The sequence below is a fragment of the Triticum urartu genome, chromosome 3A (genome assembly GCF_056163025.1).
Source record: "Triticum urartu cultivar PI428250 chromosome 3A, HENAU_Tu73, whole genome shotgun sequence".
Lineage (NCBI taxonomy): Eukaryota > Viridiplantae > Streptophyta > Magnoliopsida > Poales > Poaceae > Triticum > Triticum urartu.
In genome coordinates this window covers 643391916-643405994 of record NC_141875.1, presented here as the reverse complement: position 1 = coordinate 643405994, position 14079 = coordinate 643391916, and the positions used below count along the sequence as shown (strand labels likewise).

At 43.3% G+C, this 14079-nt stretch overlaps 1 protein-coding gene across 3 annotated transcripts; it reads left to right on the top strand.

The window, feature by feature from the left end:
* Positions 1–433: 433 nt before the first annotated feature.
* LOC125549000 (uncharacterized) lies at positions 434–13325 on the top strand. 3 transcript variants are annotated; one of them, XM_087513773.1, is made up of 4 exons: positions 434–747; positions 1678–1749; positions 3043–8675; positions 9456–13325. In XM_087513773.1, the coding sequence occupies exon 3, from the start codon at positions 7277–7279 to the stop codon at positions 8672–8674; it is 1398 nt and encodes a 465-aa protein (XP_087369899.1). In that variant the 5' UTR covers positions 434–747; positions 1678–1749; positions 3043–7276; the 3' UTR covers position 8675; positions 9456–13325. The 3 variants fall into 3 exon arrangements, with proteins under 3 accessions (XP_087369899.1, XP_048568462.2, XP_048568461.1); XM_048712504.2 differs by lacking the exon at positions 9456–13325 and having other exon boundaries at positions 441–747; positions 3043–3364; XM_048712505.2 differs by lacking the exon at positions 1678–1749 and having other exon boundaries at positions 3043–13325.
* The last annotated feature ends 754 nt before the right edge of the window (positions 13326–14079 follow it).

Here is a 14079-nt window from a genome sequence, read left to right as displayed (position 1 = left end):
AAGTCAAATTATAACTTCATAAATCAGTGAATTAGACATGTTCAAAAGGTTGTAAATATTCACTAACAAATTAACAAACATCAAACAACATTTTGGGAATGCTTATATGCCAATAAGATAATTAAAACAGGAACAAACCACATTTAATTTAACCTTTTACAAATAAACAAATACTTATGCTATTCAAATATATTTGGAACTTCTTGTGCTAGGTCATTACATGGTCTAATATTTATGTCCTAAGTTTCATAAGGAACTAAATTCATTTACTATGCAATCCAAATATAAAACAGTGAAAGAAATAAGAGAAAAGGAGTAAGGGAAAAACAGGAAAAAGGCAAAAAAAAACTAACCTAACCTACTGGGCACTTGGCCCATCTAGAAAACCTAAGGGCCCAGCCGCCCCCACCAGCATACTAAACCTAGCCCCATCCCCTCATTCGATCCCATCTCTCACCTCGCTCCCTCATCCTCCCGCACCACCGCTACCACACGCGCGCGCACCAGGAGAGGAGCTCCTCCCCCCGATTCCCATGGCCGCAGGCGACTGCCTCGAGCCTACCTGCGCGCGCCCCTCTTCTACAACGTCGCGCCCGACCTCCTTCCCTTCCTCCTGCACCGTGCCCGTCTTCCCTGAGCTCCGCGTGCGCTACATCGGCCGCCCTGACCTCCTGCTGCACGTCGATGTCGTCGGTCTGCTCGCCTCCGGCCACCCCACACTGCCTCGAGTCGCCCACGACCTCCTCTGTGAGCTCCCGCGGCTGTTCCCTCTCTCCCCTCCTCGATTCACCGCCGTAGGCCGTCGTCCGTGCCGCCCGTGCTCCTGACAGTGGCCGCGGTCACAGCGCCCGCCGCCGCGTCCACGCCCTCACCCAGTCCACGCCCCGCGTGCCCGAGCCCACGCCTCCTCGCGCTCGCACGCCTGCTGTGCCGCCATCTGCCCGCGCCTCGCGCCGTCCGCTGGCTGCTGCTGCTCAACGTGCGCCGCCGCGCTGGTCGCCGCTGCCATCGGCGCCCGTGAGCGCCTGTGCAAGCCCAGCCCTCTCTCTGATTTGGCCTTATCCCCCTGACCGTGGTCCCAACCGTTTAACTAGTGGGCCCTAATTCTAATTAGCAGTAAACTCCCACTAATCCCCCACTGACACAGGGCCCCACCTAGCTAATTAAATTAACTAACTAAAACTAGTTTAACTATAGAGTATGACACCTGGGTCCTGCCTGTCAGCTTGACCCGGTCAACAGTCAACCCAGTTGACTGCTGACTGGACCCTTGACTGAGTCAACTGGGCACCCTGGCCCCACTATTAGCCTGTGTGACAGAATGTTGTGTTTACTTTTGTGTACACTTAGCATTTAACATTAAGTGATTTTTGTATTAAATTAATTAATAGTAATTTTAGAAATGTTTAAATCTTTGAAAATTAATATAAAATAATCCGTAACTCGGATGAAGAAACTTTGTACATGAAAGTTGCTTAGAACGACGAGACGAATCCGGATACGCAGCCCGTTCGACCACCACACATCCCTAACCTATCGAACTCGCAACTTTCCCCCTCCGGTTCAACTGTCCGAAAACACGAAACACCGGGAACCCTAGCACCGCGTATTCCTATGTCATGCCTTGTGTTGCTTTGTTATTTATTGTGTTCCCCCTCTGTTACTTCTTTCCGGTAGACCCCGAGACTGCCGGCGACCCCCAGTTCGACTACGGTGTTGACGACCCCTCTCTCTTGCCAGAGCTACCAGGCAAGCCCCCCCCCCCCCCCCCCCCCGCGATCACTAGATATCGCCTACTCTCCTCTATACTACTTGCATTAGAGTAGTGTAGCATGTTACTGCTTTTCGTTAATTCTATTCTGATGCATAGCCTGTCATTGTTGCTACAACTGTTGATACCTTACCTGCAATCCTAAATGCTTAGTATAGGATGCTAGATTATCATCAGTGGCCCTACACTCTTGTCCGTCTGCCATGCTATACTACTGAGCCGTGATCACTTCGGGAGGTGATCACGGGCATATGATATATACTTATACTATTACATTACTTATGATACTGTTCGGAGATGGGGGCTGAAGGGGCAGGTGGCTCCATCCCGGTAGATGTGGGCCTGGGTTCCCGATGGCCCTCGACTGTTATTTTGTGGCGGAGCGACAGCGCAGGTTGAGACCACCTAGGAGAGAGGTGAGCCTGGCCCTGGTCAGTGTTCGCAGATACATAACACGCTTAACGAGATTGTGGTATTTGATCTGAGTCTGGCCACTGGCCTATACGCACTAACCTTCTACGCGGGCACAATTATGGGCACTCGACGTCGTGGTATCAGCCGAAGCCTTTTCGTGATGTCAGCGACTGAGCGGCGCGCGCCGGGTTGGACTGGAACACCTACTCTTGTATAAGGGAGGCTAGGTCTGCTCACCGGTCGCGTTCGCAACATGCAGGTGTGCAAAGGGCGATGGGCCCAGACCCTTGTGCCATAGCATTTAGACCGGCGTGCTGACCTCTCTGTTGTGCCTAGGTAGGGCTGCGACATGTTGATCTTCCGAGGCCGGACATGACCCAGGAAAGTGTGTCCGGCCAAATGGGATCGAGCGTGTTGGGAAATGTGGTGCACCCCTGCAGGGAAGTTGATCTATTCAAATAGCCGTGTCCCTCGGTAAAAGGACGACCCGGAGTTGTACCTTGACCTTATGACAACTAGAACCGGATACTAATAAAACACACCCTTCCAAGTGCAAGATACAACCGGTGGTCATCGGTTAGGATTGTGCTACACGATGCTACTTGGTGAACTTACCATCTACTCTCTTCTACATGCTGCAAGATGGAGGTGGCCAGAAGCGTAGTCTTCGATAGGACTAGCTATCCCCCTCTTATTCCGGCTTTCTGCAGTTCAGTCCACATATGATAGCCTTTTCCATTTGATACCAATGCATACATATGTAGTGTAGCTCCTTGCTTGCGAGTACTTTGGATGAGTACTCACGGTTGCTTTTCTCCCCCTTTTTCCACTTTCCTATACCCGGTTGTTGCGACCAGACGTTGGAGTCCAAGAGCCAGACGCAACTGTCGACGATGACTACCACTACTCGGGAGGTGCCTACTACTACGTGCAGCCCGCTGATGACGACTAGGAGTACTTTAGGAGGATCCCAGGCAGGAGGCCGGCGCCTCTTTCGATCTGTATCCTAGTTCGTGCTAGCCTTCTTAAGGCAAACTTGTTTAATTTTTGTCTATACTCAGATATTGTTGCTTCCGCTGAGTCGTCTATGATCGAGCTCTTGTATTCGAGCCCTCGAGGCCCCTGGCTTGTAATATGTGCTTGTATGACTTATTTTATTTGTAGAGTTGTGTTGTGATATCTTCCCGTGAGTCCCTGATCTTGATCGTACACATTTGCGTGTACGATTAGTGTACGGTTGAATCGGGGGCATCACACCCGTATATAAAGGAAGGGAGGAGGAGGAGGGCCGACCACAAGGGGTGTGCCCTAAGGGGGGATTCCTACTCCTAGTAGGAGTAGGTTTCCCCCTTTCCTAGTCCAAGTAGGAGAGAAAGGAAGGAGAGGGAGAAGAGAAGGAAAGGGGCTCGGCCCCCCTAGTCCAATTCGGTTTGGGGTAGGGGGGCGCACGACCCACCTTGGTCTGCCTCCTCTCTTCCACTACTAGGCCCATGAAGACCCAATACTTCCCCCGGCGAATTCCCATAACTTTTCGGTACTCCGAAAAATACCCGAACCTCTCAAAACCTTTCTGATGTCTGAATATAGCCTTCCAATATATCGATCTTTACGTCCCGACCATTTCGAGACTCCTCGTCATGTGTGTGGTCTCATCCGGGACTCAGAACAACCTTCGGTACATCAAATCACATAACTCATAATACAAATCGTCATCGAACGTTAAGCGTGCAGACCCTACGGGTTCGAGAACTATGTAGACATTACCGAGACACATCTCCGGTCAATAACCAATAGCGGAACCTAGATTCTCATATTGGCTCCTACATATTCTACAGAGATCTTTATCGGTCAAACCGCATAACAACATACGTTGTTGTAACGCCCCAGATACGACTTTCCATATTTGTACTCTGACTCTTGCCTTTTCCGGAGATGCGATATGAGTTTCCCTTCGTGGTTGGTTTTTGTCTTTGTTTTGCATTTTGTTCTTGTCATGCATTTCATATCATGTCATCATGTGCATCGCATTTTGCATACGTGTTCGTCTCATGCATCCGAGCATTTTCCCCGTTGTCCGTTTCGCAATCCGACACTCCTATGTCCTCCGGTGCCCTCCTTTTGCCTCTTTTCGTGTGCGGGTGTTAAACGTTCTTGGATTGGACCGAGATTTGCGAAGCGGCCTTGGTACGTGATACGTCTCTGTCGTATCTACTTTTCCAAACACTTTTGCCCTTGTTTTAGACTCTAACTTGTATGATTTGAATGGAACTGACCCGGACTGATGCTGTTTTCAGCAGAATTGCCATGGTCTTGTTTTATGTGCAGAAAACAAATATTCTCGGAATGACCTGAAACTTCACGGAACATCTTAGAAAAAATAATAAAAAATCCTCGCCAAAGATGAAGACCAAGGGGCCCATACCCTTCTCACGAGGGTGGGGGGCGCCCCCCCTAGGGCGCGCCCCCTACCTCGTGGGCCCCCTGGATGCCCTCCGACGCCAACTCCAACTCTATATATTTGCTTTCGGAGAGAAAAAAATCAGGGAGAAGAAATCATCGCGTTTCACAATATGGAGCCACCGCCAAGCCCTAAAACCTATCGGGAGGGCTGATCTGGAGTCCGTTCGGGGCTCCGGAGAGGGGGATTCGCCGCCGTCGTCATCATCAACCATCCTCCATCACCAATTTCATGATGCTCACCGCCGTGCGTGAGTAATTCCATCGTAGGCTTGCTGGACGGTGATGGGTTGGATGAGATTTATCATGTAATCGAGTTAGTTTTGTTAGGGTTTGATCCCTAGTATCCACTATGTTCTGAGATTGATGCTGCTATGACTTTGCTATGCTTAATGCTTGTCACTAGGGCCCGAGTGCCATGATTTCAGATCTGAACCTATTATGTTTTCATGAATATATGTGAGTTCTTTATCCTATCTTACAAGTCTATAGTCACCTACTATGTGTTATGATCCGGCAACCCCGAAGTGACAATAATCGGGACCACTCCCGGTGTTGACCATAGTTTGAGGAGTTCATGTATTCACTATGTGCTAATGCTTTGTTCCGGTTCTCTATTAAAAGGAGGCCTTAATATCCCTTAGGTTCCAATAGGACCCCGCTGCCATGGGAGGGTAGGACAAAAGATGTCATGCAAGTTCTTTTCCATAAGCACGTATGACTATATACGGAATACATGCCTACATTACATTGATGAATTGGAGCTAGTTCTGTGTCACCCTATGTTATGACTGTTACATGATGAACCGCATCCAGCATAATTATCCATCACTAATCCGGTGCCTACGAGTTTTCCATATACTGGTTTACGCTTATTTACTTTCCCGCTGCTACTGTTACAATCACTACAAAATAGCAAAAACATTACTTTTGCTGTCTTTACTTTTGTTGCCGCTACCACCACTATCATATTACTTTGCTACTGAACACTTTGTTGCAGATACTAAGTTTCCAGGTGTCGTTGAATTGACAACTCAGCTGCTAATAATTGAGAATATTCTTTGGCTCCCCTTGTGTCGAATCAATAAATTTGGGTTGAATACTCTACCCTCAAAAGCTGTTGTGATCCCCTATACTTGTGGGTTATCAAGACCAATTTCTGGCGTCGTTACCGGGGAGCATAGCTCTATTCTTTGAGTCACTTAGGATTTATATCTACTGGACACTATGAAGAACTTGAAAGATGCTAAGACAACAATCTATCCCTCAACTACGAGGGGAGGTAAGGAACTGCCATCTAGCTCTGCACTTGATTCACCTTCTGTTATGAGTAAGTTTGCGACACCTACACCTGCTTCTGCTATTCGTTCTGATATGTCGCATGTTATTGATGATGCCACTTCTGCTATACATGATACTTATGATGAAACTACTTCTATGCCTGATACTACTGTGCCCCTTGGTGAATTTCTTGATGAACAAATTTCTAGGGCTAGAGAAAAAGAAATTATTGAATCTGAATACGATGATGATAGTGATGATAAAAATATGCCTGTTATTCCTGAGGGCTAACTTTTTGATATGGAATCTTCTGCCGCTATTTTAGCTTGCAAAGATAGATATGAGCTTAAGAGGTTATTAGTTAAATGGAACAAAGAATCACTTAGAGATAAAATGAAACCCGACCCTGCTTTTGCTACTTCACCTATATGTGTTCCTGATAAGGATTATGAATTCTCTGTTGATCCTGATATAATTACTTTGGTTGAATCTGATCCGTTTTATGGCTATGAATCTGAAACTGTTGTGTCACATCTTACTAAGTTAAATGATATAGGTGCCCTGTTCACTAATGATGAGAGATCGCGTTACTTCTATATACTAAAAATATTTCCGTTCTCATTAAAGGGTGATGCTAAGATATGGTTTAATTCTCTTGATCCTAGTTGTGTGCGTAGTGCACATGATATGATTTATTACTTCTCTGCTAAATATTTCCCTGCTCATAAGAAACAAGCTACTTTGAGGGAAATATACAACTTCGTGCAAATTAAAGAAGAGAGTCTCCCACAAGCTTGGGGGAGGCTTCTCAAGTTACTTAATGCTTTGCCTGATCATCCTCTTAAGAAACCTGAAATACTCGATATCTTTTATAATGGACTAACCGATGCTTCCAGAGATTACCTAGATAGTTGTGCTGGTTCTCTTTTCAGGGAAAGAAGACCGGATGAAGCTGAAATTCTATTGAATAATATGTTCACAAATGAAAATAATTGGGCACCTCCTGAGCCAGCTCCTGCTCCAATTACTGAGTCTATTCCTAAACCAACTCTAAAGAAGAGATGTGTTCTATTCCTCAGTCCCGAAGATATGCAAGAGGCAAAGAAATCTATGAAAGAGAAAAGTATTAAAGCTGAAGATGTTAAGAATTTACCTCCTATTGAAGAAATACATGGTCTTAATATACCGCCTGTTGAAGAAACATATGATCTCAATTCTTTATTTACTGAAGAACCTCCTGATCCCGATATCACAACACAGGTAGTAAAGGTAAATTCACTCTATAGATATGATAAAGCTGAAGCCCCTCCTACTAAAATTGCTAGTCAGTGCTTGAATTAGTTTGATAACTTTATGTTTAAGAAAGACGACTTCAATTCTTATTTTGGTAGACAATTAAAAGAAAATGCTTATATGATTAGACGCTTGTGTGATTATATGGCTAATATTAAAGGTGAACTTAAACTTGTTAGCAAACATGCTTCTATGGTTACCACTCAAGTAGAACAAGTACTTAAGGCTCAAAAAGAAGTGCTTGATGAAATGAATAGTAAGAAAAATGATTATGCTGTTAGAGTGGCTACTAGAACTGGTAGAATGACTCAGGAACCTTTGTATCCTGAAGGCCACCCTAAGAAAATCGAGCAAGATTCTCAAAGAAATAATATTGATGTTCCTAGTTCTTCTAAAAAGAAGAAGAATAAAAATGATAGAACTGTGCAAACTTCTAGTGAACCTATTGCTAAACCACCTGATAATCCAGGTGATATTTCTATGTCTGATGCTGAAACACAATCTGGTAATGAACATGAACCTAATGAAAATATTGATAATGATGTTAATGATGATGCTCAACCTAGTAATGATAATGATGTAGAAGTTGAACCTGCTATTGATCTTGATAACCCACAATCAAAGAATCAACGTTATGATAAAAGAGATTTTGTTGCTAGGAAACATGGTAAAGAAAGGGAACCTTGGGTTCAGAAACCCATGCCTTTTCCTCCAAAACCATCCAAGAAAAAGGATGATGAGGATTTTGAGCGCTTTGCTGAAATGATTAGGCCTATCTTTTTGCGTATGAGATTAACTGATGTGCTCAAAACAAATCCTTATGCTAAATATATGAAGGATATCATTACTAATAAAAGAAAGATACCGGAAGCTGAAATTTCCACCATGCTTGCTAATTATACTTTTAAGGGTGGAATACCAAAGAAACTTGGAGACCCCGGAGTACCTACTATACCTTGCTCCATTAAAAGAAATTATATTAAAACTGCTTTATGTGATCTTGGAGCCGGTGTTAGTGTTATGCCTCTCTCTTTATATCGTAGACTTGACTTGAATAAGCTGACACCTATCGAAATATCTTTGCAAATGAATGATAAATCAACTGCTATACCTGTCGGTATTTGTGAGGATGTGCCTGTTGTGGTTGCAAACATTAATATTTTAACGGACTTTGTTATTCTTGATATTCCCGAGGATGATAGTATGTCTATTATTCTTGGAAGACCTTTTCTTAATACTGCAGGGGCTGTTATTGATTGCAACAAAGGCAATGCCACTTTTCATGTTAATGGTAATGAGCATACGGTACACTTTCCGAGGAAACAACCTCAAGTTCATAGTATCAACTCTATTGGAAAAATTCCATTGACTATATTTGGAGGTTTTGAATTTCCTCTTCCTACTGTCAAAAAGAAATATGATATACTTATTATTGGGGATGTGCATATCCCCCATTGAGGTAACTTAGTGTTATTCGAAATTTCTCCAGTTTCATGATTATCGGAATGAGTTTGTTAACAAGACATGATCAACCTTGTTAGTGGATTCTTTTTTATGAGCATGCGATGGATGAAACTAGAAGCACAACCTTCTATACCCTCTCTTTATTTTCTGTCAATTAGTAGAAATAAAGTAAAAATAGTATTTTTCTGTCTGTTTCCTGACTTATCCATGCAACATAAAAATATCCTGAAAATAAGTCCTAAGAATGACATGCCAATTTAATATGATTTTTTCGGGAATATTTGAGGATTTACTGTGCAAAAATTACCGCGGGAGGAGCTGCCACCTGGCCACGAGGGTGGTGGGCGCCCCCCCTCTAGGGCGCGCCCCTGCCTCGTGGGCCCACGGTAGCCCTCCTCCACTTATCCCAGCACCCATCTTCTTCCTCTGTCTCACACAAACCCGAAAAACCAACTCAAGCACGAGTTCCAGCCACTTTTGCTATGATTTTCGATCTCCTTGCTCAAAGCACCTCTCGCAAAACTGCTTGGGGAGATTGTTCCTTGGTATGTGACTCCTCCATTGGTCCAATTAGTTTTTGTTCTAGTGCTTTATTCTTTGAAAATTGTGCTGCATAGGTGACCATGTTCTTGAGCTTTCATGTCAAATTTATATGGTTCCAAGTAGTTCTAATGCTTGATATAGGCTTTAGGCACTTGTAGGAGTAGTTGCTATCAATATTATTGAAGTTGGTTCACTTTTGTTTGAAGTTAATAAAAATTTCAGATTATTTCAGAAAAATAATGAGGAGATTTTTGAGGGGCTCATCAAGCCAAAGCTCAAAGGAAAAGGCACCGAAGCCTAAGTATAATTTGCCGCGCACCGCGGAGATTCGGGCGTGTGAATGGCCTTCTGATGATTTCTTGAGAGCAGCCGGTATCTATGAAGATTTTCATGAATTGGCTCACAATGCAGGCCTCATCGCTTTCCTCCCCGACCAATGCGATCAATATCTCTTACTCAAAATACTTTTGTGCAAAACTTTCATTTTCATTCTAGGAACTCACCACCTACGATGGAGTTTCATTTATATGATGAGCATAAGGAGATGTCACTTTATGATTTCTGTCGGATTTGTTTAGTCCCTTTTGAGGGCAAGACAGAAGAACCACATCATGATGATGTGGCTGGGTTTACTGATACTATCACTGTAGGAGAAACTAGGAAGGTTTCCGATGCACGAATCACTAGCATACATTTTCCTGTTTTACGTTACTTTGCATTATTTGCTAGTCGTTGTTTAATTGTACGCGGAAACTGTGGAAACCTTAGTATCCTTGATATAATTATTCTGCACCACGGTTTATACAGTGATAACACTTTTAGTATGGGCAGTATTATTGCTAGACAGTTAAGTATGAACCGTACTAAGGGTCCCATCTTTGGAGGCATCTATGCTACACGCCTAGCTGCATATTTTAACATACCTATTAGGCATGCTGAGAAGGAAGAAAAGGTGTTGCCCCGTGTTTATCTAGATCATAAAAGTATGGTGGCACATGATTTTATTGTTAAGAATAGGGCAGGAGAGCTTAAATATCAATTGTTCTTTAACAAACATCATCCTGAGACTATTATCCTACCTGCTCCTTCCTTGTTTGATTTGACTGTAGGCACGTACCTTGTTCCGTTGACGGCTATTCATGCCTACCGGAACCCTGCACCAGTCGAGGAGCCAGAACCGGAACCACAATTTGATCCTTCACGATAGTCTATCTATCAGTGGGATCCGGAGATGATTGCCAGCCAGTGGCAATCGGAGCCTTCTTCTTCCTCATCACAGTACGACCCCAACAATTATTATTATGGATATCCACCAGGCTAGCCGTGGCAATATACCAACTTAGGCCAAAAGCCTAAGCTTGGGGGAGTACGTATTTCTCACCGACATTACATTTATGTTCACACACACTCATTACTAGATGTCGGTGCTCATACTTTTTCACTGTAATATCCATGCTAGTTTATTTTCTTTTCCCTGCTTTCTTCTTGTGTGTTTGTTAAACCTTAAGAAAAACCAAAAAAAATTAGTAGTAGTTTATTTTTCTGCTGTAGTAGTAATAACTAAAAAGAAAACCCAAAAATATTTCCCATTCTTCTTTTGCTTGTTGGGAGCTTTCCCGTGTAAATAGTTTTATTTCTTTTCCTTTCTTTGGGGGTCAGTAGGAGAAGACCATAATTAAATTGTTGAAGCGGCTCTTATAAGTATTATTGTTGATTTAACCCAGAGCCCATATTGCCTTGTCTTTTCCTGTTTATTGAATGCTCGTAGATTCTAGCTTAGTCCAATGCACGTGCACTCTTATTATTATTCACACCGTTCGGTCGTGCAAGTGAAAGGCAATTATGATGATATATGATGGACTGACTGAGATGAGAAAAGCTGGTATGAACTCGACCTCTTTTGTTTTTGTAAATATGATGAGTCCCTTGTTCTTGATTCAGCTTATTATGAATAAACATGTTTGCAATGACAATTAGAGATCATAGTTGCTTGTGCCATACTTGATTAGCTATGAGTTATAATGATTTACCTTGTGTGCCAACATGCCATTGAGATGGTTATTATGTGGCATGATGGGGTGGTATCCTCCTTTGAATGATTTAAGTGACTTGACTTGGCACATGTTCACGCATGTAGTTGAAACAAAATCAACATAGCCTTCACGATATTATGTTCATGGTGGATTATATCCTACTCATGCTTGCATCCAATGTTTATTAATTTTAATGCATGTACATGACTGTTGTCGCTCTCTAGTTGGTCGCTTCCCAGTCTTTTGCTAGCCTTCACCTGCACTAAGCGGGAATACTGCTTGTGCATCCAATCCCTTAAACCCCAAAGTTATTCCAGATGAGTCCACTATACCTTCCTATATGCGGTATCTACCTGCCGTTCCAAGTAAATTTGTATGTGCCAAACTCTAAACCTTTAATTAATCATTCTGTTTTGTATGCTCGAATAGCTCATTTATCAACCAAGGCTGTCCTTATCTTCCATGTTAGGCGGGTTATTCTCAAGAGGAGTGGACTCCGCTCCTCACTCACGAGAAAATGGCTGGTCACCGGGATGACCAGTCCCATGCTTTATGCAAACTAAATCAAAATTAATTGCAAACAAAACTCCCCCTGGGACCTGATGTATGTTGGAGGCACTCGTTGTTTCGAGCAAGCCATGGATTGATGCTTGTTGGTGGAGGGGGAGTATAAACTTTACCATTTTGTTTGGGGACCGCCTATAATGTGTTTAGCATGGAAGATATCGTCATCTCTTAGTTGTTACGTTGACAATGAAAGTATACCGCTCAAAATGCAATTTATCTCTATTTTAAAACCGAGCTCTGGCACCTCTACAAATCCCTGCTTCCCTCTGCGAAGGGCCTATCCATTTACTTTTATGTTGAGTCATCACCCTCTTATTAAAAAGCACTAGCTGGAGAGCACAACCGTCATTTGCATTCATCACTATTAATTTATATTGGGTGTGACTATGATTTGATCTCTTTTACCATGAATTACAATGTCTAGTCAGTCCTTGATCTTTAAAGGTGCTCTGCATTTATGTTTTGCGGTCTTAGAAAGGGCTAGCGAGATACCATCTTGTTATATCATATTATGATTGTTTTGAGAAAGTGTTGTCATCCGAGATTTATTATTATGGCTTGCTAGTTGATTATGCTATTGATATGAGTAATTATGAGACCTGAGAATTATTGCAAATGTGGTTAGTTATGATCTATGCTGAAAACTTGAATGCTGGCTTGACATAGTTGCAACAAACAAGAGCAAACAGAGTTTGTAAAAGTTTTTCTTTCTTTCTTTCAGTTTGTCAACTGAATTGCTTGAGGACAAGCAAGGGTTTAAGCTCGGGGGAGTTGATACGTCTCCGTCGTATCTACTTTTCCAAACACTTTTTCCCTTGTTTTAGACTCTAACTTGTATGATTTGAATGGAACTGACCCGGACTGACGCTGTTTTCAGCAGAATTGTCATGGTCTTGTTTTATGTGCAGAAAACAAATATTCTCGGAATGACCTGAAACTTCACGGAACATCTTAGAAAAAATAATGATAAATCCTCGCCAAAGATGAAGACCAGGGGGCCCACACCCTTCTCACGAGGGTGGGGGGCGCCCCCCTAGGGCGTGCCCCCTACCTCGTGGGCCCCCTGGATGCCCTCCGACGCCAACTCCAACTCTATATATTTGCTTTTGGAGAGAAAAAAATCAGGGAGAAGAAATCATCGCGTTTCACGATACGGAGCCGCCGCCAAGCCCTAAAACCTATCGGGAGGGCTGATCTGGAGTCCGTTCGGGGCTCCGGAGAGGGGGATTCGCCGCCGTCATCATCATCAACCATCCTCCATCACCAATTTCATGATGCTCACTGCCGTGCGTGAGTAATTCCATCGTAGGCTTACTGGACGGTGATGGGTTGGATGAGATCTATCATGTAATCGAGTTAGTTTTGTTAGGGTTTGATCCCTAGTATCCACTATGTTCTGAGATTGCTGTTGCTATGACTTTGCTATGCTTAATGCTTGTCACTACGGCCCGAGTGCCATAATTTCATATCTGAACCTATTATGTTTTCATGAATATATGTGAGTTCTTGATCCTATCTTGCAAGTCTATAGTCACCTACTATGTGTTATGATCCGGCAACCCCGAAGTGACAATAATCGGGACCACTCCCGGTGATGACCATAGTTTGAGGAGTTCATGTATTCACTATGTGCTAATGCTTTGTTCCGGTTCTCTATTAAAAGGAGGCCTTAATATCCCTTAGTTTCAAATAGGACCCCGCTGCCACGGGAGGGTAGGACAAAAGATGTCATGCAAGTTCTTTTCCATAAGCACGTATGACTATATACGGAATACATGCCTACATTACATTGATGAATTGGAGCTAGTTCTGTGTCACCCTATGTTATGACTGTTACATGATGAACCGCATCCGGCATAATTATCCATCACTGATCCGGTGCCTACGAGTTTTCCATATACTGGTTTACGCTTATTTACTTTCCCGCTGCTACTGTTACAATCACTACAAAATACCAAAAACATTACTTTTGCTGTCTTTACTTTTGTTGCCGCTACCACCACTATCATATTAATTTGCTACTAAGCACTTTGTTGTAGATACTAAGTTTCCAGGTGTGGTCCAATTGACAACTCAGCTGCTAATACTTGAGAATATTCTTTGGCTCCTCTTGTGTCGAATCAATAAATTTGGGCTGAATACTCTACCCTCGAAAGCTGTTGCGATCCCCTATACTTGTGGGTTATCAGTACGCTACCGGTAGACCGCCTGTCAAGTTTCGTACCATTTGGTTTGATACTCCAACGGTTAACCGGG